Raw genomic sequence first — 24,955 nt, 5'->3', positions numbered from 1 at the left:
AGGAAAGGAAAATTAGTTCTTACCTGTTAATTTTCGTTCCTATAGTACCACGGATCAGTCCAGACCGTGGGTTGAGCTGCAGGTTCAGCAGATGGAGACAGACCAAAACTGAAAGGGTATCCTATATCAGGACAGAGCCTATCCTGCAGCCCTTCAGTATAACCATTGTCAAAGCAGAAAACAACAAATGTAAGTAGGATCAAGCAAGTAACCAAAAAGCTCAATTGAGCAACTCAATAACCTTGTAAATAACATGGTACAACTAAGCGCTCTTGCATATACTTGGTTCTCAACAACAAAGGCTTCTGGTGTAATCGTCCGGTGTTCCGTAGAATGAAGTATCGACTTCCGAGAATCTGCAATAACAAGCTTCGAGTGGACAGTAAGAGAAGAAAACTGGGAAGGGCGTCTGGACTGATCCATGGTATGACAGGAACAAAAATTAACAGGTAAGAACTAATTTTCCTTTCCCTGTACATACCCAGATCAGTCCAGACTGTGGGATGTACCAAAGCTTCCCTAAACTGGGTGAGACCAAGACAGTCCCGCACAAAGCACTTGCCGCCCAAAGGAACCAAAAACCGGTGCTTGCACATCCAGATGGTAGTGTTGAGCAAAAGTATGCAGGGACGTCCATGTGGCGGCCCTGCAAATCTCTTGCGGAGAAACCGATTGGCTCTCCGCCCAAGAAGTAGCTTGAGAACGCAATGAATGAGCCTTTAAGCCCTCAGGAACAGCCTGACCTTGGCAAACATAAGCCGAGGAAATCGCCTCTTTCAACCACCACGCAATAGTAGTCTTAGAAGCAGGTTTGCCCCGATTGGGACCACTCGGATCATCTTTTTGTCCAGAAGACAAAAAGATGATCCAAGACCCGAAAGTCATTGGTGACCTGGAGATACCAGAGTAGAACTCGTTTGACATCAAGTCTGCGAAGATCGCCCCCAGCAGGACCCGCAATCTTTTCTGGGGAGAATGCAGGAAGCTCCACCGACTGGTTGACATAGAAAGCAGAGACAACCTTTGGCAAGAAAGAAGGCACCATCTTGAGAGAAACTCCTGAATCGGAAAAATGCAGAAAAGGTTCCCGACAGGACAATGCTTGAATCTCAGAAACACGTCGAGTGGAAGAGATAGAGCATAGAAAAACTGTCTTGAGCATGAGATCCTTTACTGTAGCCCGATGAGAGGCTCAAATGGGGCCACACAGAGAGCCCGGAGGATGAAATTAAGACTCCATGATGGGCAAATAGAATGAGCAGGCAGTCGTAGGTGCTTGACTCCCTTCAAGAACCGAACCACATCCGGGTGGCCCGCTAAGGGATGACCCTCGACCTGTCCAAGGAGTGAGCCGAGAGTGGAAACTTGCATGTGCAGGGAACTGAAGACCCTTGGAGAGACCCTTCTGTAGAAAAGAAAGGACCAACGAGACTGGATTGGAGCGTGCTGAGACGCCCGACTACGCACAAACAGTCTCAAAGACCTTCCAAACTCGCTAGAGAAGTTGACTGCTTCCGAGCTTGCAGCAAAGTGGAAATAACCTCCTCCTTATGGCCTTTATGCCTCAGGCGTCTCCATTCAAAAGCCAGGCCGCTAGACAAAAGCGATTGGCCTGGTCAAAAAATACAGGTCCCTGCCGGAGCAGATGAGGAAGATGGCCTAGCCGGAGAGGTCCGTCTGTCGCCAAGTTGACAAGATCCGCGAACCATGGTCTGTGAGGCCATTCGGGTGCTACCAGAACCACTGGATCTCAGTGAAGTTCAATTCTTCAGAGGACTTTTCCCACCAGAGGCCTCGGAGGGAACACGTATAGAAGGACGTTCGTGGGCCAAGGAAGAGCCAGAGCATCCACTCCCTCCGAGCTGTGCTCCCTCCTTCGGCTGAAGAAGCGGTTGGCCTTGGCATTGCGCAAGGTCGCCATGAGGTCCAGGTGAGGGAGACCCCACCTGTTGATGATCAGATCCATGGCTTCTTCTGAGAGTTCCCACTCCCGGATCGAGAGACTGACAACTGAGGAAATTGGCCTGTACATTCTCCTTGCCTGCTATGTGGGAGGCCGCCAGGCATTCCAGATGTCCCTCCGCCCATTCGAAGAGACGGCTGGCTTCCAGAGCTACCAGGCGACTGCGAGCGCCTCCCTGACAGTTGATATAAGCCACGGTGGTGGAGTTGTCGGAAAGAACCCTCACCGCTTTGCCGCGTATCAGGGGAAGAAACTCCTGCAGCACCAGACGCACCGCCTATGCCTCCAACCGATTGATGTGCCAACGAGACTGAACCGGAGACCAGATCCCCTGAGTGGACTGGGACTGGTAGACTGCGCACCAGCCCAAGAGACTGGCTTCTGTGGTTACTATTATCCACTATGGCGACTGAAGAGGCATTCCCCGGAGGAGATGAGGGAGCGAAAACCACCATTGCAAGGCAGCAGCGGTAGAGGCCGAAAGCAGGAGAACTACGTGAAACTGTTCCGACACTGGCTGCCAACGGGATAGCAAAGCATTCTGTAATGGTCGCATATGAGCAAATTCCCAGGGGAAGAGGTTGATGGTGGAAGCCATCGAACCCAAGACCTGTAGGTAGTCCCAGGCCATTGGAAGAGGCAGCGAGAGCAGATTCTGAACCTGGTCAATCAACTTGAGAGCCCGCGCATGAGGTAGGAACACCTTGCCGATCAGAGTATTGAAGTGGGCCCCCAGGAACTCTAGCACCTGGGAAGGCTGAAGATTGCTTTTGGGAAAATTCGCTATCCAGCCGAGCGACGCGAGGAGAGTTAGAACCCGATCCACCACCTGTCTGCAGAGACTTTCCGACTTGGCTCTCCTGAGCCAGTTGTCCAGATAGGGGTGGACTATGACTCCTTCGTATCGGAGGGCTGCCACCACCACCACCACCATGACCTTGGTGAAGGTGCGTGGTGCGGTAGCGAGGCCGAAGGGTAGCGCCCGAAACTGAAAATCACGGTTGAGGATGTGGAAGCGAAGATACCTCTGGGACCACCCGCACTCTAACAGACCCCTGGGGCTCTGAGACAGGGAGAATGGGCAGCGGGGTCGGACGTGGGATTTTTGGAGGGAGGGGACCTGGGGGGTATCCCCCTCCTCCTCCTGCAAGCTGGCCAAATAGGATTTATGCAGGAGGAGAACAAAATCCGAAGAAAAACGGGACCTGGATCTACTGGGGGGATGGAGGGGGAGGGGAGGGGGGTCGGGGACAACATCCTGGGGCAGCTTGGGGTTTAAATCGGGGGGAGAATCCGATAAATTCTGCTCCCCAGCCCCAGGTAGCTCCGAATCGGGAGCTGCCGAAATCCCCAAGATGGCCACCGTTTCCGCGGTTTACTGACCCTGGAAAGACCTGGCCATACGCGGGGGATTTCATCCCCGATCTAAATTTGCCTGCCCTGCTGAGGAGGGACCTTCCTCACCCAGCAGGTAGGCAGGCAGAGCAGAGCCCCTCGCGTGATGAGGGCTCTCCACAGGCTAGGCAGGCGTTTGGCCGTGGGAACCTCGAGCTAAGTAAAAAATCAGCTGGTATCTAAAAATAGATGATTGACAGCACTGTCGGCAGGAACGGAGGCAGGGGAGTGAAGCCTGCACGCTCCTCTATGTCTGGCTGCCCAATAAAAGAAACCTGATTATTTATTATTTATTTTACTTTCCTCCTTCTTTTTTTATGTATTTATTTATTTTTTTTAATGAAGCCCCACTGAGGGAAAAAGAAGCAGGCAATGGAGCCCTGAGCTCCCTAGGCAGCCAGAGGGGGGAGAAGAATGACTGGACCACCAGCCTCAGTCCCCACACTAGGGAAGCAGCCGCGGACTTAGGCCATGCCCAGCACAAGGGGCAAAGCCCCCCTAAGTCTGGCAAGAGCCAGGAGATGGGACCGTCTCCTGCAAAAACAACTAAACCTAAAAAATCTCTCTTAATTTTATTCTTTTTGAAAATCCTAATAGAATCCCGAAGGAAGTAAGTAATTGCTTGATCAAAAAGGAAGAAAGGAAAAAAAGGGCTGACTAGCCCAAATCAGGAGACTGCAGAGTGAGCTGATCCATCTGCTGGAGACAGACAAATACTGAAGGGCTGCAGGGTAGGCTCTGTCCTGATATAGGATACCCTTTCAGTTTGGTCTGTCTCCATCTGCTGGACAGGAGGCTCAACCCACGGTCTGGACTGATCGGGTACGTACAGGGAACTGGGGAAACATTTGGGAAGGGGGAGACATTTTTGAAAGGATGGGCTCCACCTTAACCAGAGTGGAACCAAGCTGCTGGCACTAACTTTTAAGAAGGAGATAGAGCAGCTTTTAAACTAGAACAAGGGGGAAAGCTGACAGACACTCAGCAGTGCATGTTTCGGAGGAACGTATCCTTGAGGGATACTAATGAAACAGGAGAGTTAGGGCATCCCAACAAAGAGGTTTCAATAAAAGCAAACGTAGTCCATGTGCCTATATGTAAAAATCACCTGAACTAAAGATTTCCGAATTATCCCTAACAACTGAAAAGCAGGTTGTTAATGCAAACAAAAAACACACTTTGAAATGTCTGTATGCCAATGCTAGAAGTCTAAGAAGTAAGATGGGAGAGTTTGAGTGTAAATGATGAGATTGACCTAATTGGCATCACAGAGACCTGGTGGAAGGAAGATAACCAATGAGACAGTGCTATATCAGAGTACAAATTATATCGCAATGATAGGGAGGATCAACTTGGTGGGGGTGTGGCACTTTATGTCAGGAAGGTTATAGAGTTCAACAGGATAAAGATCATACAAGAGACTAAATGTTCAGTAGAATCTATATGGGTAGATATCCCATGTGTGTTGGGTAAGAGTATAGGAGTAAACTACCGTCCACCTGGACAAAATGGGCAGACAGATGTTGAAATGCTAAGAGAAATCAAGGAAGCTAACCAATTTGGGAGTGCAATAATAATGGGAGATTTCAATTACCCCAATATTGACTGGGTAAATGTAACATCAGGACTTGCTAGAGGCAAAGTTCCTGGATGTAATAAATGACTGCTGCATGGAGCAATTGGTTCAGGAACCAATGAGAGAGGGAGCTATTTTAGATTTAATTCTTAGTGGAACGCAGGATTTGATGAGAGAGGTAACAGTGGTGGGGCCACTTCGCAATAATGATCATATCATCATTAAATTTAAACTAATAACTTGAAGGGGGACAATACGTAAATCAACAGTTCTAACACTAAGTTTTCAAAAGGGAAACTGATAAAATGAGGAAATTAGCTAGAAAAAAACTGAAAGGTGCAGCTGCAAAAGTTAAAAGCGTTCAACAGGCATGGACATTGTTTAAAAATACAATCCTAGACTGCAGTCCAGATGTATTCCACGCATTAAGAAAGGTGGAAGGGAGGCAAAACAATTACCGGCATGGTTAAAAGGTGAAGTCAAAGAGGCTATTTTAGCCAAAAAAAAATCCTTCAAAAATTGGAAAAAGGATCCATCTCAATAAAATAGGATAAAGCATAAGCATTGTCAAGTTAAGTGTAAAACATTGATAAGACAGGTGAAGAAAGAATTTGAAATGAGGTTGGCCGTAGAGGCAAAAATTCATAATAAAAACTTTTTTAAATATATCTGAAGCAAGAAACCTGTGAGGGAGTCGGTTGGACCATTAGATGACCAAGGGTAAAAGGGGCTCTTAGGGAGGATAAGGCCATTGCAGAAAGACTAAATTAATTCTTTGCTTCCGTGTTTACTCATGAGGATGTTGGGGAGATACCAGTTCCGGAGATGGTTTTCAAGGGTAAGGAGTCAGATGAACTGAACCAAATCACTGTGAACTTGAAAGATGTAGTAGGCTATATTGACAAACTAAAGACTAGCAAATCACCTGGACTGGATGGTATGCATCCTAGGGTACTGAAGGAGCTCAAAAATGAAATTTCTGATTTATTATTTAAAATTTGTAACCTATCATTAAAATCATCCATTGAACCTGAAGACTGGAGGGTGGCCAATGTAATCCAAATATTTAAAAAGGGTTCCAGAAGCGATCTGGGAAATTATAGAACAGTGAGCCTGACTTCAGTGCTGGGAAAAATAGTGGAAAATATTCTAAAGATCAAAATTGTAGAGCATATAGAAAAACATGGTTTAATGGAACACAATAAAATGGATTTACTCAAGGGAAGTCTTGCCTAACAAATCTGCTTCATTTTATTGAAGGGGTTAATAAACATGTGGATAAAGGGGAACCCAGTAGATGTAGAGTATTTGGATTTTCAGAAGGCATTTCACAAAGTCCCTCATGAGAGGCTTCTAAGAAAACTAAAAAGTCATGAGATAGGAGGTGATGGCTTTTCATGGATTACAAACTGGTTAAAAGACAGGAAACAGAGAGTAGGATTAAAAGGTCAATTTTCTCAGTGGAAAACGGTAAACAATGGACTGCCTCAGGGATCTGTACTTGGATGGTGCTTTTCAATATATTTATAAATGATCTGGAAAGTAATACGACGATTGAGGTTATCAAATTTGCGAATAATACAAAATTATTCAGAGTAGTTAAATCACAAGCGGATTGTGATACATTACAGGAGGACCTTGCAAGACTGGGCATCCAAATGGAAGATGAAATTTAATGCAGACAAGTGCAAGGTGTTGCATATTAGAGATGTGCATTCGTTTTTGCCGAATTGGAAAATTTCAACAAAATTGCCCAATTCGTCATGTTTCAGGGAGCCCGATAGCGCGCACTAACAAAAAATAACAAAAAGTAACAAAATCTAACGGTTTTTGTTAGTGCGCGCTAACGGGGAGTTAGCGCGCACTAACTAAAAATTGATTTTTCGTGAAAAAAAAGATCCAAACCGAAAAAAACCAACATTTTCCATGGCGGCCGAAAAACGAAAAATGACACGAAGACAAAAAACGATGCACACCTCTATTGCATATAGGGAAAAATAACCCTTGCTGTAGTTACAAGACATTAGGTTCCATATTAGGAGCTACCACCCAGGAAAAAGATGTAGGCATTAGAGATGTGAATCGTGTCCTCGATCGTCTTAATGATCGATTTCGCCTGGGCGGGGGAGGGAATCATATTGTTGCCGTTTGGGTGTGTAAACTATCGTGAAAAATCGTTAAAATCGTGAGCCGGCACACTAAACCCCCCTAAAACCCACCCCGACCCTTTAAATTAAATCCCCCACCCTCCCGAACCCCCCCCCAATGCTTTAAATTACCTGGGGATCCGGCGGTGGTCCAGAACGGCGGCGGTCCGGAACGGCCCCCTCAATAGAATCGTGTTGTCTTCAGCCGGCGCCATTTTTCAAAATGGCCGCCGCAAAATGGCGGCGGCCATAGACAAAAACGATTCGACGCAGGAGGTCGTTCCGGACCCCTGCTGGACTTTTGGCAAGTCTTGTGGGGGTCAGGAGGCCCCCCAAGCTGGCCAAAATTTTCCTGGGAGTCCAGCGGGGTTCCGGGAGCGATTTCTTGCCGCGAATCGTTTTCGTACGGAAAATGGCGCCGGCAGGAGATCGACTGCAGGAGGTCGTTCAGCGGCGGCCTGGTACCCCCGCTGAACGACCTCCTGCAGTCGATCTGCCGGCGCCATTTTCCGTACGAAAATGATTTGCGGCAAGAAATCGCTCCCGGAACCCCGCTGGACTCCCAGGAAAAATTTTGGCCAGCTTGGAGGGGCCTCCTGACCCCCGCCAAAAGTCCAGCGGGGGTCCGGAATGACCTCCTGCGTCGAATCGTTTTTGTCTATGGCCGCCGCCATTTTGCGGCGGCCATTTTGAAAAATGGCGCCGGCTGAAGACAACACGATTCTATTGAGGGGGCCGTTCCGGACCGCTGCCGTTCTGGACCACCGCCGGATCCCCAGGTAATTTAAAGCATTGGGGGGGGGGTTCGGGAGGGTGGGGGATTTAATTTAAAGGGTCGGGGGTGGGTTTTAGGGGGTTTTAGTGTGCCGGTTTTCCTGCCCTACCCCTTCCCCCGATTTACGATTTTTTAACGATAAATCGGGGGAATTGGTATTGTATCGTGGCCCTAACAATTTTTTGACGATTTAAAATATATCGGACGATATTTTAAATCGTCAAAAAACGATTCACATCCCTAGTAGGCATCATAGTGGATAATACTTTGAAATTGTCGGCTCAGAGTGCTGTAGCAGTCAAAAAAGCAAACAGAATGTTAGGAATTATTAGGAAAGGAATGGTTAATAAAATAGAAAATGTCATAATGCCTCTACATTGCTCCATTGTGAGACCGCACCTTGAATAATGTGTACAATTCTGGTCGCTGCATCTCAAAAAAGATATAGTTGTGATGGAGAAGGTACAGAGAAGGGCAACCAAAATGATAAAGGGAATGGAACAGCACCCCTATGAGGAAAGGCTGAAGAGGTTAGGGCTGTTCAGCCTGGAGAAGAGACAGCTGAGGAGGATATTATAGAGGTCTTTAAGATTATGAGAAGTCTTGAACATGTAGATGTGAATCGGTTATTTACACTTTCGGATAATAGAAGAACTAGGGGGCATTCCATGAAGTTAGCAAGTAGCACATTTAAGACTAATCGGAGAAAATTCTTTTTCATTCAACGCACAATAAAGCTCTGGAATTTGTTGCCAGAAGATGTGGTTAGTGCAGTTAGTGTAGCTAGGTTCAAGAAAGGTTTGGATAAGTTCTTGGAGGAGAAGTCCATTAACGGCTATTAATCAAGTTTACTTAGGGAATAGCAACTGCTATTAATTGCATCAGTAGCATGGGATCTTCTTTTCTCTGGAGGCCGCACCGAAGCCGGGCCTTGCCTAGACAGTCTATCCCGGTTTTGCTCCATGGCCTGGGAGGCCTTCCTTGCCATCTGGGCCAGCCTGAGGTCTGCTCTGCTTCCTCCTGGACTCTCTGGTTTGGGCCTTGCCCCGTCTTCCTAAGGGGCCGGCCCATAGCTCTTCGCTTTAGTTATAGGGCCAGCCGGGTGTGGCCTATCTAAATTCCTCCCAGGGAGTTCCCTGCTTCCTGCACTACAAAAGGACTTTGCTTTCAGTTCTGCCTTGCCTTGCATTGGAGTTACATGCTCCTGGATGTCTAGCCTTCCAGCGCTCCGTCAGGTCTTTGTTCTTCGTTGGAGCTCCATGTCTTGTCTTGATGTCCGTCACCTGTTCCTGATGTCTGCGATCCAGTTCTGATGTTCCTCGCCTGTTCCTGATGTCCTGTACCCCAGGTTCCTCGTTGCCTCCTTTCTAGCGTGCCATGTTGTGGTCCGTGACCAGCCCATGCTTACTGGCTGTGTAGGGCACTCATGGTACATGGCCATCTTCATCTGTGCATGTACAAGCCTCTGGAAGACTTCTGCTTCAGTCGTGAGTTGTCTTAGAATCCTTGCTTGCTTCCGTCCCAGTCTTCGGAGTTCCTTGCACTGTGTCCGTCCATGCCAAAGACTCTTACTGAACTTGGCCATTCCATCATGGTCCACGACCAGCCTATGATGGGCTGTGTAGGGCACGCCTTGGTACAGGCTTCTAAATTATCTTCGCCATGTTCCAGCTTCAGTTGTTCCACACCTCGTCTAGAGCCTGCTTCGCATGCAAGCGTGGTCCACGATCAGCCAATGGGTAGTGGCTATGTAGGGCACGCTGCGTCGCAGTCTCAACCCAGTCCTTGATTCTGCTTCTGAATACCTTGCCTCGTTCCTGAGCCTTCGTCTGTGCACCCAAGTACATCAATCCTGAGCCTTCGTCTGTGCACCCAAGTACCTCTTTCCTGAGCGTTCTGCTTCTGAATACCTTGCCTGCAGTACCTTGTTCCTGAGCCTTCGTCTGTGCACCCAAGTACTTTGTTCATGAGCCTTCGTCTGTGCACCCAAGTACTTTGTTCCCGAGTCTACGTCTGAATCTCCATGTTCCGGTCTTCGCTGCCCTGGCCTCCATCCGGCCTGCCACTTCTTGTCGTACCCTGCGGCAGGTCCGAAAGGGCTTGGAACAGTCAGAGGATTGTTCATAATACCACCATTGTGATGGTCTCCTGAAGCATGCAGGTCCAGAGGAGGGTCAGTATCTTTAGTCATCTGTCTTCAGTCCAGCCTCGCTCCTGTCCAGCCCATGCTGGGAGACGCCTCACCTACCCTCGGTGCTGCCTTGGAGTTCTCTGGAGTCGTGCCCAAGGCCCAAGGGCACACAATCCCCTCGAGTGGGACCGCTCCCTCAGCGCTTCCATAACAGAATGCAAAGCCTTCTCGAACAGGAAGGCCTCTCGTAACAGTAGAACATTTAAGACTAATCGGAGATAATTCTTTTCAGTGAATGCACAGTTAGTGCAGTTAGTGTAGCTGGGTTCAAAAAAGGTTTAAGTTCTTGGAGGAGAAGTCCATTAACTGCTATTAATCAAGTTGTCTTAATGAATAGTAACTGCTATTAATTGTGTCAGTAGCATGGGATCTTCTTGGTGTTTGGGTACTTGCCAGGTTCTTGTGGCCTGATTTGGCTTCTGTCGGAAACAGGATGCTGGGCTTGATGGACCCTTGGTCTGACCCAGCATGGCAATTTCTTATGTTCTTAAAGAACTAGCTAAAGTTTGGTAGTCCAAGGCAGCTCTCCTAAATGAACAATGTTTCATCGAACAGTTTCTGCAATGTTTCCAACTTATCTTATACTATCCAAAAACTGTCTTAAATGATGTCAATAATAGGTGTCTCCTTGAAGAGTAGAGCCTACCTGACACTGTAAATGTTTTGGCGCTCTGCGCCTGCTTCGGGGATCAAACAGCTGAACAATAGTAAATACAGTAACATTATTAAATGCATATTTCCCACAGAGTAGTATCAAAATACAAACAAAAATTTACTTGTGTGACATGACTTGTTTCACGATGCTGCCTTGTTAGTCAGGGACATAGTAGTCAAGTCCCAACTTCAGACTGGCAGCCCTGGTGCTGCCTTGGAGGAAGAAGGTCTCATAATGGGAGAGCACCAACCAGGTGTAGCAGGAAAGGATCCTGTAGCAAGGACCTGCTCTCTAGGTGATGCCTTGTCCTTTCGCACTGAGGATATCTCCCCAAGGCCTACTGCCCAGGAGGGAAGGGTTAGGTCGGCCATCATAGTTGGTGATTCGATTATTAGGAATGTAGATAGCTGGGTGGCTGGTGGGCATGAGGATCGCCTGGTAACATACCTACCTGGTGCGAAAGTGGTGAACCTCACACGTCACCTAGATAGGATTTTAGACAGTGCTGGGGAGGAGCCGGCTGTCGTGGTACTCGTGGGCACCAACGACATAGGAAAATGTGGGAGGGAGGTTCTGGAAGCCAAATTTAGGCTCTTAGGTAGAAAGATTAAATCCAGAACCTCCAGGGTAGCATTCTCTGAAATGCTCCCTGTTCCACGCGCAGGTCACCAGAGGCAGGCAGAGCTCCGGAGTCTCAATGCGTGGATGAGACGATGGTGCAAGGAAGAGGGATTCAGTTTTGTTAGGAACTGGGGAACCTTTTGGGGAAGGGGGAGTCTCTTCCTAAGGGATGGGCTCCACCTTAACCAGGGTGGAACCAGACTGCTGGCGCTAACCTTTAAAAAGGAGATAGAGCAGCTTTTAAACTAGAACAAAGGGGAAAGCCGACAGTCGCTCAGCAGCGCATGGTTCGGAGAGAGGTATCTTTAAAGGATACTAATGATGCATTAGAATTAGGGCATCCCGACAGTGAGGTTCCAATAATTAGAAAAGTTGTCCAAGTGCCTGTAACTAAAAACTCACCTGAGCTAAAAAATTCTAACTTATCCCTATCAATTAAAAAGCAGAATAAAAATACAAACAAAAAACAAACTTTGAAATGTTTGTATGCTAATGCCAGAAGTCTAAGAAGTAAGATGGGAGAATTAGAATGTATAGCAGTAAATGATGACACAGACTTAATTGGCATCTCAGAGACATGGTGGAAAGAGGATAACCAAAGGGACAGTGCTATACCGGGGTACAAATTATATCGCAATGACAGAGAGGAGCAGTCGGGAGGAGGTGTGGCGCTTTATGTCTGGGATGGCATAGAGTCCAACAGGATAAACATCCTGCATGAGACTAAATACAAAATTGAATCTTTATGGGTAGAAATCCCTTGTGTGTCAGGGAAGACTACAGTGATAGGGGTATACTACAGTCCACCTGGTCAAGATGGTGAGATGGACAGTGAAATGCTAAGAGAAATTAGGGAAGCTAACCAAATTGGTAGTGCAGTAATAATGGGAGACTTCAATTACCCCAATATAGACTGGGTAAATGTATCATCGGGTCACACTAGAGAGATAACGTTCCTGGATGGAATAAATGATAGCTTTATGGAGCAATTGGTTCAGGAACCGACGAGAGAGGGAGCAATTTTAGATCTAATTCTCAGTGGACCACAGGACTTGGTGAGAGAGGTAACGGTGGTGGGGCCGCTTGGCAATAGTGATCATAATATGATCAAATTTGATTTAATGACTGGAAAAGGAACAGTGTGCAAATCCAAGGCTCTCGTGCTAAACTTTCAAAAGGGAAACTTTGATAAAATGAGAAAAATTGTTAGAAAAAAACTGAAAGGAGCAGCTACAAAAGTAAAAAATGTCCAAGAGGCGTGGTCATTGTTAAAAAATACCATTCTAGAAGCACAGTCCAGATGTATTCCACACATTAAGAAAGGTGGAAAGAAGGCAAAACGATTACCGGCATGGTTAAAAGGGGAGGTGAAAGAAGCTATTTTAGCCAAAAGATCTTCATTCAAAAATTGGAAGAAGGATCCAACAGAAGAAAATAGGATAAAGCATAAACACTGGCAAGTTAAATGTAAGACATTGATAAGACAGGCTAAGAGAGAATTTGAAAAGAAGTTGGCTGAAGAGGCAAAAACTCACAGTAAAAACTTTTTAAAATATATCCGAAGCAGAAAGCCTGTGAGGGAGTCAGTTGGACCGTTAGATGATCGAGGGCTTAAAGGGGCACTTAGAGAAGATAAGGCTATCACGGAAAGATTAAATGATTTCTTTGCTTCGGTGTTTACTGAAGAGGATGTTGGGGAGGTACCCGTAATGGAGAAGGTTTTCATGGGTAATGATTCAGATGGACTGAATCAAATCTCGGTGAATCTAGAAAATGTAGTAGGCCTGATTGACAAACTGAAGAGTAGTAAATCACCTGGACCAGATGGTATACACCCCAGAGTTCTGAAGGAACTAAAAAATGAAATTTCAGACCTATTAGTAAAAATTTGTAACTTATCATTAAAATCATCCATTGTACCTGAAGACTGGAGGATAGCAAATGTAACGCCAATATTTAAAAAGGGCTCCAGGGGTGATCTGGGAAACTACAGACCGGTTAGCCTGACTTCAGTGCCAGGAAAAATAGTGGAAAGTGTTCTAAACATCAAAATCACAGAACATATAGAAAGACATGGTTTAATGGAACAAAGTCAGCATGGCTTTACCCAGGGCAAGTCTTGCCTCACAAATCTGCTTCACTTTTTTGAAGGAGTTAATAAACATGTGGATAAAGGTGAACCGGTAGATATAGTATACTTGGATTTTCAGAAGGCGTTTGACAAAGTTCCTCATGAGAGGCTTCTAGGAAAAGTAAAAAGTCATGGGATAGGTGGCGATGTCCTTTCGTGGATTGCAAACTGGCTAAAAGACAGGAAACAGAGAGTAGGATTGAATGGGCAATTTTCTCAGTGGAAGGTAGTGGACAGTGGAGTACCTCAGGGATCTGTATTGGGACCCTTACTGTTCAATATATTTATAAATGATCTGGAAAGAAATACGACGAGTGAGATAATCAAATTTGCAGATGACACAAAATTGTTCAGAGTAGTTAAATCACAAGCAGATTGTGATAAATTGCAGGAAGACCTTGTGAGACTGGAAAATTGGGCATCCAAATGGCAGATGAAATTTAATGTGGATAAGTGCAAGGTGATGCATATAGGGAAAAATAACCCATGCTATAATTACACAATGTTGGGTTCCATATTAGGTGCTACAACCCAAGAAAGAGATCTAGGTGTCATAGTGGATAACACATTGAAATCGTCGGTGCAGTGTGCTGCGGCAGTCAAAAAAGCAAACAGAATGTTGGGAATTATTAGGAAAGGAATGATGAATAAAACGGAAAATGTCATAATGCCTCTGTATCGCTCCATGGTGAGACCGCACCTTGAATACTGTGTACAATTCTGGTCGCCGCATCTCAAAAAAGATATAATTGCGATGGAGAAGGTACAGAGAAGGGCTACCAAAATGATAAGGGGAATGGAACAACTCCCCTATGAGGAAAGACTAAAGAGGTTAGGACTTTTTAGCTTGGAGAAGAGACGACTGAGGGGGGATATGATAGAGGTGTTTAAAATCATGAGAGGTCTAGAACGGGTAGATGTGAATCGGTTATTTACTCTTTCGGATAGTAGAAAGACTAGGGGGCACTCCATGAAGTTAGCATGGGGCACATTTAAAACTAATCGGAGAAAGTTCTTTTTTACTCAACGCACAATTAAACTCTGGAATTTGTTGCCAGAGAATGTGGTTCGTGCAGTTAGTATAGCTGTGTTTAAAAAAGGATTGGATAAGTTCTTGGAGGAGAAGTCCATTACCTGCTATTAAGTTCACTTAGAGAATAGCCACTGCCATTAGCAATGGTTACATGGAATAGACTTAGTTTTTGGGTACTTGCCAGGTTCTTATGGCCTGGATTGGCCACTGTTGGAAACAGGATGCTGGGCTTGATGGACCCTTGGTCTGACCCAGTATGGCATTTTCTTATGTTCTTATGTTCTTATGGCATCCATTATCGCTAGTGAGCATTTTAAAGAGGCAAAGGACCAATCAACTTTCTTGAGAGGGCTAGGTCCACCCGCACTATTAACTGATCTGGTAAAACTCGCCACAGAGGTGCTAGCAAACACACTCAGCTGCTAGTTAAACCGCTTAGTTTGTGGTAATGCAAATGTAGTAAAGGAAAAACCTTTTGTGCATTTTTAGCCAGCAAATTTGGCTATCGTATAGAAGGAAAAGATCACTTGACAAGTCTTCTATTAAATCCTCCTAATACATTGTATTGCTTTTTCATAGTCCTCTCCAAGGTTGAAGTTTTGAAATCAACTATAAAGGGATCTTTTGTAAGTTCTCTTTCACGTCATCATTAGCATTGTGAGCGCTGCAATCTCACTATTTTTCTGACGCTTTTGTATAATCTTTTACTAATGGATAAAATTTAGGAATAAATAGCATTATTACCGAAGTAAAGCTGACAATCACTCTAAGCTTCTTTCACGACGACCGCACCGAGGGCTGGCCTGCGCAATCGGCGCCGTGGACCCACTGGGATAAGGTCTTAAATTTCACTCTTACCCTCGGAGGGTCCACCGCCGATCGTGAGGCTTCCTGCGCCGTCTCTCCGCCGGCAGAGCTCACCTCCAGCCAGTCCCTCCTGGGACCAGCCAATCAGCGCGGCTGCACCCAGCATCCGACAGCCAATAGAGCCAGGCCCTGAAGGCCTTTAAATTCAGTCTTCTACGGCAGCCCTCACTCCTGAAATTTTAAGTCTCATCTATTCAAGCACGGCGACACCCCTAATCAAAATCAAAGAGCGCCAGCCTCCGGCCCCCGCTAACAGGGAGTTGCCCTCACATACCACAGGCTCATTAGAAACTTTTCTCCTCTCCCCTCACTGATGATTCACCGGTGAAAGAAGAACCTGCCCGGGCCTGCGCACTCGGCGCTAAAGCCCATCGGGGTAAGGCCTTCACTTCTACTCTCCCCCAATGAACACCTTCCAACAACGAGGCGCTATCAACCCTCCAACACCGCCTGCTGCCTTGCCTCCACCGCCGGCTTTCCCACCATCCCCCATGCTTAACCGCCCACACACCTACAAATCCCTCATCCCCATCATGATTTCCCCTACTACCCAGTTTTTAGGACTCACTCTTTTCACCATCATTCTTTTCAATGCCCAATCGCTCACTAATAAAACGCTGATACTCAACGACCTTCTTCTGGACACAAACAAAGACTTTTGCGCCATAACTGAAACATGGCTCAAAACTTCGGACATCGCCCTCATAAACCAATTACCAACACAGACCTACGATTTGTTCTCCATTCCAAGGCAAAAAAAAAGAGGCGGGGGTATCTTCCTAGCAGTCAAAAAGTCACTGAGATTCGCACAATATCCAATCAACTCATCTACCAAATTAGAAATAGGCCTTTTCAAATCTGAACATCTTCAAATTCTCCTTGTCTATGCCCCTCCAGGCCTGCTAGATTCTGATGCCTCTCCCATTCTCAAAATCATAGCATCTCACCTAAACCTGGACTCCCCAGCCATAATCTTGGGAGACTTTAACTTACATGTAGACAAATCCCCTTTCTCAACTAACTGCGAAGCTTTCCTCACTGCCATGTCAGCCATGGGTTTCAAGCAGCTAATCAACAAACCTACCCACAAAGCGGGTCATACACTGGATCTCATCTTTACAAACCCTGGCATTTCACGCACAGAGCAACCAGTATGCAAACAAGTCCCTTAGTCAGACCACACATTAATCTCCACCACCTTCTCACTGTCACAACCGGGCTAAAATCACCACTCCCTACCATCATTTCTTTACAGGAAAACTTGCTCCTCGGAGCACCTCACCAATCTCCTAGCCCCTGATCTCTCTCTCATTGACGTCTCCACTCCTAACGCAGCCCTCCAATCCTGGTCCAAAATAACTGAATCAGTAGCAAATACACTATGTCCCATGACAACAAAAAAACTCAAACACAATGCGACCAAAAGACAACCTTGGTTCAACGACGAACTGCAAAAACTCAAACATCTACTAAGTCAGAAAGAAAGAAAATGGCGTAAAGCCCCTTCACCGACCTCCCTATCTGAATACAAACGCTCCCTTCACTTATACAAGAGCATCACTTTGAAAACCAAAAGGGACTTTTATGCCCACAAGATCCACAACCTCATCTTTGACTCCAAAGCTCTGTTCACCTATGTTTCCAGTCTAACAAAAACCAACACTCCAGACATTCCATTCCACCTAGCCCAGACAAAAGCAGATGAGCTGGCTTTTTACTTCAGCAAAAATATCACCGACCTCCTCAAACAGCTGACACCAATTACGTACGCATCCTCTAGCACTTATCTACACCCAAACAAAAACATCTCTCTCAATTTCTTTGAACCCATCACCACTTCAGAGATACAATCGGTCCTGAAGAAAATGAAACTGTCATCACACCCTTTTGATCAAATCCCATCTAAACTTCTTTTACTAATCCCGGATACTATATCGAAAGCACTGGCCGACATTATCAATTGCTACCTTTCCCAGGGTATCTACCCAGATGACCTTAAAACGGCCTCAATTAAACCACTCCTAAAAAAACGAACCTAAATACCAGCGATCCTAACAATTTCCATCCCAACTCCAACCTCCCGTTCATAGCGAAAGTTATGGAAAAATTAGTAAACTCACAATTATCGAATTACATTGAGGATCACCAAATTCTGTTTCCCAATCAATATGGATTTCGCAAAGCATTAAGCACCGAAACGCTACTCCTTTCTCTTACAGACTTCCTCCTCTCCGGCATTGATAAAGGTCACGCTTACTTATTAATCCTTCTGGACCTGTCGGCTGCATTCGATACAGCAACCACCACATCCTCCTAAATCAGCTGTCAAACATCGGTGTTACAGGCACAGCACTGTCCTGGTTTAAAACCTTCCTGGAGAACAGAGGATACAAGGTCAAAATTCATAATAAAGAATCTCACTATCCATCCTCTCTAGGGGTTCCGCAGGGCTCCTCCCTCTCACCCACGCTCTTTAATGTTTACCTTCTCCCACTCTGCCAACTGCTAACAAAACTGAACCTGAAACACTTCCTATTCGCAGAAGATGTACAAATCGTGATCCCTGTAAAAGAATCCATTAAAAAAACATTAGAATTCTGGGAAAGTTGCCTACTAGAGATCAAACACCTCCTCACCAATCTAAACTTAATTCTCAATGCTTCAAAAACGGAATTCCTGCTTATATCCCCGGAAAACAACAACATCACTTCAAACCCACCAGCCAACCTTCAAACCTCTCACGTAAGAGACCTAGGAGCTATCATTGACAACCGTCTCAACCTAAAATCATTCATCAACCAAATTACCAAGGATTGCTTTCACAAATTACATATCCTTAAAAGAATTAAGCTACTCTTCCACTCCCAGGACTTCAGAACAATTTTACAAGCAATAATCTTCTCTAAGCTAGATTATTTAACTCTATTCTATTAGGTCTCCCTGCATCTCATACCAAACCTCTACAGATGGTGCAGAATATAGCAGCCAGAATTCTGACTAACTCCAGAATTGACCACATCTCCCCAATCCTCAAAGACCTACATTGGTTGCCAATTCACTACAGAATCATTTACAAGTCCATCACCACCATTTACAAAGTCATCCATCAACACGCCCCGCTCAACTTACAAATCCCTTTCAAAAAAACATACCTCCTCCAGACCCATTAGAGAGTGTTATAAAGAATCACTTCATGTTCCACACGCAAAATCCTTTCAACACAAATCCCTTAAAGTCAGAGCATTCTCAACAGCAGGACCACCTTTATGGAACACCATCCCATCCGACCTGCGACAGGAACCGTGCCCTCCGACGTTCAGGAAAAGGCTGAAAACATGGCTTTTTAAAAAAGCTTATCCAGACTTCAACTGATCCCTTCATCTGACATCACCAACTCATTGTTAACAATGGGTTCAAATAAAAACAATTAATTTACCGGACATCACCAACACATTGCTATCAATTTAATTCATTATATCAATTCTACTACATTGTAATTAATTTGGCAACACTGTAAATAATTTGCTGTCAGTTAATCTCCTTTTTCTACTCTCTCTTCCACTCCCAGTTGCGTACTTCCCTGTTTTATTGTAACTGCAATTCCTCTAACCATGCACTTGTTATAGTTCTTTGAGTTCTCTGTATATTGCACACCCTGTTAAATGTAAACCGGTTTGATGTGATACCTGTCATGAAAGCCGGTATAACAAAAACAATAAATAAATAAATAAGCTGCTAGGTAAAACAATAAATTTGTAGAGACATAAAAATAAAAAAGAAACCTATTAAAAAAAAAATTTGTATTTTTATCCAGCAATATCGGCCATGTAGAAGAAAATGATTGCTTTGCTGGTCCTCTATTCAGTCCTTTGAATTCACTTCTTCACTTAATCATAGACCTCTATAAGGTCCAAATTTTAAAATCGGCAATAGAAGAAGTTTTGTAAGTTTACTTGCATGTCGTTATGGGCTTGCAGAGCGCTACAATCACATACTATTCTAGCACTTCTTAAAGATCTATAATATTAAGCATTAAATAAGATCCTGATGGATGTTATCATCATGAGGCGTGTATAATCAGTGTTTTGAAGAATGAATTATATGGGGATGACTAGCTCTATTTTAGTAAAAATGTACCGTTATGTATGCTTACGACCAAGCTGGTTAAAAATACAAAAAAAAACATATAAAAGGGTTTATTTTTTATTTTTATGTCTCTGCAAAGTTATTGTTTTACCTAGGACCTTAGTACAATTGTCAGCTTTACTATATTCGATAACAGTGACATTAATTCCTCAATTTTATCCATTAGTAAAAGATTCTACAAAAGCATCAGAAATAGAACAAGATTGCAGCGCTCATAATGCTAATGACGACGTGAAAGAGAACTTACAAAAGAGTCCTTTATAGTTGATTTCTAAACTTGGACCTTGGAGAGAACTATGAAAAAGCAATGCAATGTATTTGGAGGAATTAATAGAAGACTAGTCAAGCGATCTTTTCCTTCTATATGATAGCCGAATTTGCCAGCTAAAAATACACAAAAGGTTTTTTCTTTACTACATTTGCATTACCACAAACTAAGCGGTTTAACTAGAAATTTGAGTGTGATTGCTAACACATCTGTGATGAGTTTTACCAGATCAGTTAATAGTGGAGGAAGAGCCAGCCCTCTCAAGAAAGCTCATTGGTCCTTTGCCTCTTTAAAATGCTCACTCGCATTAATAGACGCCATCTGACTAAAAAGGCGGCATCGTAAAGCAAGTCATGTCACACAAGTAAATATTTGTTTGTATTTTGCTACTATTCTGGGGGAAATATACATTTAATAATGTTAGTGTATTTACAATTCTTCAGCTCTCTGGCCCCTGAAGCAGGTGCACAGCACCGAATCATTGATAGTGTCAGGCGGGCTTTACTCTGCAAGGAGACACCTATTATTGACATCACTAAAGACAGTCCTTGGATAGTATAAGATAAGTCGGAAACATTGCAGAAACTGACCAAAGAAACATTGAATTGTTCATTTAGGAGAGCTGCCTTGGAATAGTAAACTTTAGCTAGTTCTTTGTCAGAACAGTTGACTGTAAATCACAAGTACAATACTGCAAATATTTATTCAATAATTTAAAGGAAAAATGGTACCTGCCCATGTTGGAATCCCAACTGTTACCTTGGTGAGATTCCTCGCAGAGCTCCAGGGCACCAGAGTTTATGTAGCAACACATTAAATCCCTGTAGGTTGTATATTCTTAGTCTAAAACAGGTTTTTTTGAGGCACTAGTTCATTTTGGTATATTCAAACTGAAGCCAGTTAAGTGGTGTAAAAAAAAGGAAACTAAAAATAAATTCTTACGGGCCTGCATGCCCAATCCCCCACCACCTCCCCTGCTAAATAATTTAAACTGTGGGGCATAGCTCCCAAATTCCTGCCCCCCCCCCCCCCCCCCCCCCACACACACACACACACAGACAAAAGAAAAGATTATTAAACTGTTGTAGGCCCATTGGTTCCAGCAGACTCCCCACCACCACCCCTCCTCAAATTCAGAAATAAACCTCATCCTTCCCCCTCCCACCCAAAATCTCATCACAAACCCTCCCACGTCACCCATCACCCCAAATGACCCTGGCTCCGTGAGGACAGTAAATGGTACCAATCCTGGTGCATCCAGTGTTGCTGGGAGACTACAAGTCTAACACCATTAAAAGCAGCTTTGCTGGTTCAGCTCTAAATGTGTGAAATGCCCTAAAACCTTACATCAGATGCATCCTTCAAAAAACTGGTGAAAACATGGCTATTTGAAGCATTATTTGGCTAAAATCATGAACCCTATTTAGTCTGCATATTTATAACTAAACCCTACCCCAACTATATTAAACTTGCTCTCTTCATATATTGCATCTGATGTTCCTGATGTGCTTGTGTAAAATCCTCTGTACTTCCCTGCACTAAATCATTCTGTTCTGAATTTTGTATTAGAAACATCTGCTACAGGCCCTGTAATATGTTTTGGATTCTGGTTGGAAAACTGTGACTTGCCTTGCCTTAACTGCAAAGCTGATAGCTTACAGTGCTATCCTCTTCCAGTTTCAGTTTACGTTTATGTTTATGGAGTGCCATAAATAGTCTCCTGAAAACTGAATATAACATGCCAAACCTGGTTATAGGAAGGATGCCACAAGATGGCACTTTGGTTCACAAAGAGCTGCTGCCCACTTGAAGCTGAAAAATTGAATTTTCCAACAGTGATGCTGCTTAAGGAACCATCAGGGAGCAGGACCCAGTTTATGATGTCATAGTTAGCTGGCCCATTCCCTTTGTCATCAAAGAAGATCTCATATCCATCAGTGGTTTTAAAGTGAATCTCCTTAATGTATTGGTTGAGCTACAAAGAGAAACAAATGGTTAGAAAATCTAGACCTGAAGCCTTGACAACTACTGCTACTGCTCACTTATTACATACTTTTGCCAATTCACCCCCTTTGTATGTCATTAATCATATATCCAATATAGAGGTAATTTTGAAAAGAGTTACATGTTAAATATAACATACTATCATAGCAATTTTTAAAAGCCATTTTTGCATGTAAAGTGCACTTACGCAATCAAATCCTATGGTCAATTCAATGGCATATATTGTAGCAATTTTCAAAAGCCCACTTACACGGGTAAAGTGCATTTACATGCATATAACCAAATTTAAGCAGGAATGCTTTTTAAAAAAAATACCCTGTATTAGGTTAATTTTAAAAGCACAGCATGCACCAAAACCTGGAGATACACACATAAATCGGCCACCGAGTCAATTTTAAAAGTCGCCCAAGGACACGCATATCTCCCACTGTGCACACAAGTAAAAAAGTTTCCAAAAGGAGGCAGGGCATGGGCGTGGTCTGGCCAAGAGATGTGCATGTAAATACTTATGCTCACAGGCACGTGCTGGGATCCCCTGCAGCGTAACTTTACTACTGCTATGGAAGACATGTAAATCATAAAACAAAACCATCTTAGCTAGTCAGCTGGGTTTTAAGGGCTGTCGGCTGCCAGTAGTCAAAATGGCACCGACGGCCCTTTGCCCTTACTTTGTCACAGGGACTACCGCCACCATTGGTCAACCCCAGTGACATAGTGAGGGCAAAGGGCCGTTGGCGCCATTTTGACTACTGGCAGCTGACAGCCCAAGTCCTGGAGATCGCTCCCGGACCCCCGCTGGACCACCAGGGACTTTTGGCAGGTCTTGGGCTGGTCAGGAGGTTGGGGGTTGTAGTAAATTAATTTTGGAGGTCTTGCGGGGCATCAGGAGGGTGGGGTTTTTTGTTAGACTTTTACTTTTTTATTAAAGATTTGTCTGCGAGCCCTGGACCCCCGCTGGATCACCAGGGACTTTTGGCAGGTCTTGGGGGGCGGGGTTAGGAGGATGGGGGGTTGTAGTAAATTAATTTGGCAGGTCTTGGGGGCATCAGGAGAGTAGGGGGTTGTAGTAAATTAATTTGGCAGGTCTTGGGGGAGTCAGGAGGGTGGGGGGGGTTGTAGTTAGTATGGCTCTCACGGAATTACATTTTAAAAAATGTGGCGTTCATGGCTCTCTCAGCCAAAAAGATTCCCGACCCTTGATCTATTATAACCTCCAGACCTCTCTTTAACACTGTCCCCTAATACTGTATAGTCCAGACCCAACATAACATACCAAGATAAAACCAGAGCATAAATTGGAAAGTATGAAGTCTTGGCAAAGCCCCCTGTGCATAAATTATGCTGAAGGCAAAATAAAACCCAATTTCAAAAAAAATTGCAATCCAAAACAAAAAAATACAATTTTTCCTAATAGTTTCATTTGCTGTCCTTAATATTAGGGATGTGAATCGTGTGATTGATCGTCTTAACGATCGATTTTGGCTGGGGGGGGGGGGGGAAATCTGATCGTCATGGTTTTTTTTGTTAAAAAATCGTAAATCGGGGGAGGGGGGAAAACCGGCACACCAAAACAACCCTAAAACCCACCCTGACCCTTTAAAACAAATCCCCCCCCCCCCCCAACCCCCCCCAAAATGTTTTAAATTACCTGGGGTCCAGTGGGGGCAAAGGTAGCGCTGGCACCATTTTGAATATTGGCAATACGGCCCGAGTGCAGGAGGTCGCTCTCGGACCCCCGCTGCACTTTTGGCAAGTCTTGTGGGGGTCAGGAGGCCCCCCCAAGCTGGCCAAAAGTCCCTGGGGGTCCGGGAGCGATCTCCTGCACTCGTGACGTCGGGTGACAGGAACCAAAATGGCGCCGGCGCTACCTTTGCCCTGTCATATGGTAAGGGCAAAGGGCCACCGGCACCATTTCTATTAACGCAGCCGTGGCCCAAGAGTGGGAGATCACGCCAGGAACCCCCCCCCCCCCCACTGGACCCCAGGTAATTTAAAACATTTTGGGGGGGTTCAGGAGGTGGGGGATTTATTTTAAAGGGTTGGGATGGGTTTTAGGGTTGTTTTGGTGTGCCGGTTTTCCCACCCTCCCCCATCCCCCGATTTACGATTTTTGATGATAAATCGGGGGAATTGCTATTGTATCGCGGCTCTAACGATTTTTGACGATTTAAAATATATTGGACGATATTTTAAATCGTCAAAAAATGACATCCCTACTTAATATTGCTCATTTCTGCTAGCACAACAATTCTAACCAGGAACTTCTCCTGAGGCCAAATCACCTCCCAATGTACAATAGGACAAATGATCCAAATTTGTAGTAACAAGTCAAAAAAGAAGAAAACATCTTTTAAGGTGTTGGAACAAATGCTTCATAGCAGATCTTGAACATAAAGCAGTTCAATCTTCAAATTATAAAACCTGGTAGACAAAATGTTGGGCCTCATAAAGCATCAAGCTCACATGACCATACAATACCGCACCAAGCCCTTCATCCTGAAGGCTGATTCCCAGAGGAAGACTCCTGCAATGATTTCTCAATTTCAAGTGCAAACTCTTTGGCTTCAAAGGTAGAGATAAACCATTTGATTTCTCCATGATAATGGACGCATAATTGCACAGGATAAAGTAGGGCGCATCTCAATTTGAGACCATGCAACATGGGACACAATGGAGAAAATTCTTAGCATTGTGTGGAGAGCTTGGGTGAGTATTCTTGAAAGATCACTCCCTTTTTATTATTACTAAATAAGCTTTATTCTACTTCAGACATCTTGGATCATCTCGACTATGTGCAAAATTTTCGACTTGTACTATTTCCACTCATGGTCTGGTGGATCTTGCCAGTGTACTTGCTCAATTCGAAAGCAGCCATGTTGTGTCTCTAGGTCCAACTCGCTTTGCAGTCTGTCCTCCAATAAGCCACTAAGGTCACTGTCCTGAACATTCTCTGGAATGCCAATAAATCTTAAATTATTTTGGCAGGACCTCTTTTCCAGGTCCTCCAGCCACTCTTCACACATTTTTAGTGCCAGTTTTACCATTACAAGCTCTGTGGTAGGGGTGTGCATTCGTTTTGAACTTAAATGTAAAACGCAACTTTTTTTTTTTTTAACTTAAAAAAGTGATGAGGCGAAAACGATCGGATTTCCAACTTATTCAACATAGCTATGTTGAATACGT

General features: G+C 44.6%; 1 protein-coding gene across 1 annotated transcript in view; it reads right to left on the bottom strand.

The window, feature by feature from the left end:
- LOC115083301 (vomeronasal type-2 receptor 26-like) overlaps positions 1-24,955 on the bottom strand; it is a 48,781-nt gene that overhangs the window by 16,823 nt on the left and 7,003 nt on the right. The window contains exon 4 of the mRNA XM_029587105.1: positions 21,516-21,743. Coding sequence (XP_029442965.1) covers positions 21,516-21,743 — 228 coding nt within the window. The remainder of the gene's footprint in view (positions 1-21,515; positions 21,744-24,955) is intronic.

The sequence above is a fragment of the Rhinatrema bivittatum genome, chromosome 2 (genome assembly GCF_901001135.1).
Source record: "Rhinatrema bivittatum chromosome 2, aRhiBiv1.1, whole genome shotgun sequence".
Classification (NCBI taxonomy): domain Eukaryota; kingdom Metazoa; phylum Chordata; class Amphibia; order Gymnophiona; family Rhinatrematidae; genus Rhinatrema; species Rhinatrema bivittatum.
Note: the sequence above shows the minus strand (reverse complement) of the source record. Positions and strands in the feature narration are given on the sequence as shown.